Source organism: Gossypium raimondii, chromosome 1, assembly GCF_025698545.1.
Source record: "Gossypium raimondii isolate GPD5lz chromosome 1, ASM2569854v1, whole genome shotgun sequence".
NCBI lineage: Eukaryota > Viridiplantae > Streptophyta > Magnoliopsida > Malvales > Malvaceae > Gossypium > Gossypium raimondii.
In genome coordinates this window covers 43,283,284-43,287,967 of record NC_068565.1, presented here as the reverse complement: position 1 = coordinate 43,287,967, position 4,684 = coordinate 43,283,284, and the positions used below count along the sequence as shown (strand labels likewise).

Below are 4,684 nucleotides of genomic sequence, written 5' to 3'. Positions count from 1 at the left end.
AATTGCCGCTTCAATTGGACCGGAGATCTGAGACGGTGGAGTCGGCGAAAGATGCCAAGATGAAAGTGAAACGGGAGCGGATGGAGGTTTAGTTCGCTAGCAACTTCTGTTGATGTTGGGAGGGAGAGGGTGGAGGTTGATTTCGGCTTGGGAGGGTAAAACAGAGACTGAATAGCTAATCCTTGCTTTTGGAAGGGAATACAAATCGGCGCTGAAACAGAGAATTTTGAGAATACATCCATAACGTAATAAGCCTGTATTAGGGCATTACACCGAACCAAACACAAGATTAAGTGGAGCCCACGAAATATGGGTGTAATGGCAGCAAACATGGTGCAATTCTTTTTCTTAAAGAGCAAACCAAAAAATTTAATCCCAGGGGTTGTGGGATTTTATTTTTAGGTCATTACCTATTAATAATTTTTAATGTTGCATCATATCTTATTTAAAATTCAACCTCTTCATAAACAAATAATAGCTCAATTTTATAATGAAAGATTTAATTATTTAAAAAGAATTGACAAATAATTTAATCTTTAAAATATATATTTAATGTATTTACTTTTAATATTTAAAAATTAATTTATTTATTGACTAACATAATAACATCGTATAAACTTACATACAATAACGAGGAAATGTTTTGCTTTGAAATCCATGGGATATTGCACCAATCTTCAACACTTTTTCACTTTAAAAAATTGGGTCAAGTAGGCTTAAATTGAGCTAAATATATTTAAAACTACCCAAACTTGGCTCTCAACTTTTCAACTAACATATTACGGTGAAAGGTCGAAGCCTGCTATCAGATGGTATGTTAATGATTTAATTTTTGTATTTTAATAACCACATTTTTGTTCTTTGTATACAGACTAAATAGGGCTGAAGGTAAAAAATAAATTTAAGGGTTAAAATATAATTTTTTTAATTTTTTAAAAGATTTAAATAAAAATTAAAAGAAAAATCTCGGCGGACTCTAGCTTTAGTGGGGCATAATACTGAGCTCGAATTATTCAAGGTTCAAGAGTTTATTTACTAGCATGATAGAGTTGAGTGGTGCAAAAAGAGATTCTCTCCTAACAACGAGAGAAGCTTTTACATAAATTTTTTAAAAAAAGGTAAATTCATTAATTTATTCAATAAATAAAATCACAGAGAAAAAAATAACAAACATTCGTTGTAGATGATAAATGACAAGTTTCATCAACACAACAAAAGTTTTAACCTCAACATCAATAGAACATTATGACACGTTGACAATTGACTTTGTCACAACTCAAACATGACATATCTGGAGTGATTGGAAGCAGTTAATAAGATAATAAAATCATCCTCGAATTGTCCAAAGCAGAGAACAAAAATTGACAAAAGAATCGAACACTAATTAAACTAGAGAGGACGACAACAAAATTATTCTTAAAATCACTAGTAAAATTAAGATTATATGCGTAAACAATACTAAATTGATATAATCAACGAACAGTTTGTAAATCAATTATAAATACTAAGCCTTGACTTTACCAAAGGCATGAGCTTTCATCTCTACTCTATTTCTCCATTTTCGTCCTCTACCTTGCTTTCCTTTTCTTCCAAGTACTAACTCGATGGCTGAAGATCGTCCCAACACATAGGCCCCAACGCCCCAACATCAAATCTAGCTTGCCACAGAGTACGTACGTATGGTTCAATAATCTGTATGTTTATTTGTACTAAAAAACAAAAGACAATATAATGCTCATGCATGTTAGATCGAATTTAAATAATGTGAATAAAGAAAATATTAATGAGAGAACTTTACTTATTGGAGGTCCAATCTAATTTAATACTAGGCTTTATTACTTTCTTTACTGTATAATATGGGCTGGATTGAAAGAAAAGGGCAAACTCATGGGTCCCATATTGTATATAAAGCTCCTCAACCCATTATTGATAAGGGTAGGGGGGTGAGGTGAGGTTGACAGTTGAGGGTGGGACCAGAAAACCGAGACACAAGCGCGTGGACTCGTCATCTGATCTCGCGACACATTACTTACTATCCAGGGTCGGTGTTTTGTTACTTTCTTCCATGCCCCTCAGCTAAGTAAAACCTAGACACGCGGCGCTAAATTAGGTATATCACAATAAAAATATCCAACCACGTAGATTTCCACGAAGCCACTACTCGTATGGTAAAATACTCCCTTTTTGTCAATCTTTGTATTACATGAAAATAGTTGTCTTAGTCCACATATTATAATTTATTCAATTTTAGCCCTTAAATTTTAAAACTTCACCCTTGATTCAAACTGTTATGTTAATCGAACCAAACAACTAATTGAATCGAGTATTGATGATCTGGTGACGTAAAATTAGATATAGAACATACCGTTTGCGAATCAATTAAAAGGAAAATTTAGACAAAAAATTTGATGGTTAAATTGATTATATCCGTTTATGAATTTTTAATTATTATTAAACTAACATTTCAACTAGTTAAATTGGGAAGTGGATCATCCCTCGATTTTTATTAGTATTATGTAAAAGTTTTACCATGAAACCCTCCTTTCTTTCTATATATATTTAGCCCAGCGGAGGAGGAATTTGGACTTCACCTCACCTCGCAGAAGTGTTTGAAAATAACAAAAACTTAACTGAATAAAAATAAAATTTATCATTTAATTAGGATTCAAAAAGTAAATGAAGTAAAGTACTAAATTATGAGGACTGATAACAAAATTTTACCATAAAACCATCCTTTCTTTCTATATATATTTAGTTCAGCAGAGGAGGAATTTGGACTTCACCTCACCTGTATCATTCTCACTCATTCACTCCTACACAGTTGAAAAACCCTTTAATTTTAAAAAGGATATTTTGGTTATATACTGAGAAATCCAACTTCTTTTGTATCTTTATCCTTTTGGTACTTCAATTATCAAAAGAAAGAAAAGCATCAACAACAACAACAAAAAGCCCATACACTTAAGTGAAAAACCAGACAAGAGAGAAAACAAGAAAAATGGGTGTTCTGGATCATGTTTCAGATCTGTTTGACTGTTCTCACAGTTCCAAGCACAAGAAACGTAAGCAGTTGCAGGTACATCTCTTTACCTATGCCGTAGATTTCCCTTTGGGTGTAGATCAAGATATTTAGTGGATGTTTTTATTAAGTTAACCAAATTGTTTCTATTGTTTTCTTTAATTTTATTTTTTGTCGTTATAAGATGGTTAGATTTAGGTGGTTTAGGGTTCGGATCTGGCCGTCAATATTGCTAAGATTTTATGTTTAATGGCGTTTTCTTTGTTGATCTAAGCTTGATTGTTCTAAAAATGGTGGAAGGTCGAAAACCCAGATTTTATTTGAATAATAATAATCATCTTCTTGGTTTACTTTAATGCCAACTGGGTCTATCTATTATAAGTATTTATTTATTGCTGCATTATTGTTTCTGTCTCCGTTCATCTGTCAGTATACTTATTGTTGATTAGAAAACTTACTAAATTAATTAGGGTATTAACACTATGTAAAAGTAGGAAAAAAGGGTTGAAAAGTAACTTTGGTCTATTTACTTAAAATGTCAGACAAACGACCAGTTATTTTCATGAATCTGTTCATACTATTTACACTATTATTTGTGAATTTTCCTGAATTTGATCATATTAATTACCCTGCTATTTTAATCCAAGTACTTAGTTTCAGCTTTTAACATAGTGGAGGGACTAAAACCAGAATTAGACCAAACATTTGTCAACCTAAGAGTTGTTACTTTTTTCTTTATTTTTTAGACGGTGGAAATCAAGGTGAAAATGGACTGCGAAGGATGCGAACGGAAAGTGAAAAAATCAGTGGAAGGGATGAAAGGGGTGACACAAGTGGACGTGGAGCGGAAGGCCAGCAAGTTGACGGTCGTCGGATATGTGGACCCGAAGAAGGTCGTGGCACGAGTGGCGCATCGGACGGGGAAGAAGGTGGAGCTATGGCCCTATGTGCCGTACGACGTGGTGGCTCACCCATACGCCCCCGGGGTTTACGATAAGAAGGCTCCGGCTGGGTACGTCCGCAACGCCGAGGACCCGCAAGTGTCGCATCTCGCACGTGCTAGCTCCACTGAAGTTAGGTACACCACAGCTTTCAGCGACGAAAACCCTGCTGCTTGTTCGGTTATGTGATTGATTGAGAATATGATTAAACCCCACAAAAAAGAAAAAGGTGATACCAAGATATTTTGTGGTAGCAGTGAATTGATTTTGTGTGTTGGTAAATTTGTATTAGTTTAAGGATTTGGTTGTAAAATTTGCTATCTTGGGTTTTTATCTACATTTCTATTTGTGTATTTTGGACTGTATCATAATGTTTTCTAGTGGATAACATTTGGAAGTAAAACTACCTTGTAGCTAGAGTCTTAGCTCTCCAATTTTAGCTTTCTTAACATACTATCTTTTCATTCAAATATCTATATAATATCTATCACTACTCATGATAACTTTTAAACTCTTAAATAAAAAAATAAATGCATATTAAACCTTTAAATAATTGAGTTTTTATTACGAATAATGTTTTAAAAATGTTTTAAATTGGATAACTATTTCAATTGGTCACACAATTTTTAGGGCGCTTTAATTTTAGCCACTTTAGCGTTAAATCTTTAACAGGTTATCTATACTGCCACATTATATTTACACTTTCATTTTGGTCATCTAGACA

The 4,684-nt window shown here is 33.5% G+C and overlaps 1 protein-coding gene across 1 annotated transcript; it reads left to right on the top strand.

Annotated features, from left to right (window-relative positions):
• Positions 1 to 2,763: 2,763 nt before the first annotated feature.
• LOC105785919 (heavy metal-associated isoprenylated plant protein 26) lies at positions 2,764 to 4,363 on the top strand. The gene is made up of 2 exons (XM_012612122.2): positions 2,764 to 3,076; positions 3,766 to 4,363. The coding sequence occupies exons 1-2, from the start codon at positions 2,999 to 3,001 to the stop codon at positions 4,147 to 4,149; spliced, it is 462 nt and encodes a 153-aa protein (XP_012467576.1). The 5' UTR covers positions 2,764 to 2,998; the 3' UTR covers positions 4,150 to 4,363.
• Positions 4,364 to 4,684: the final 321 nt, after the last annotated feature.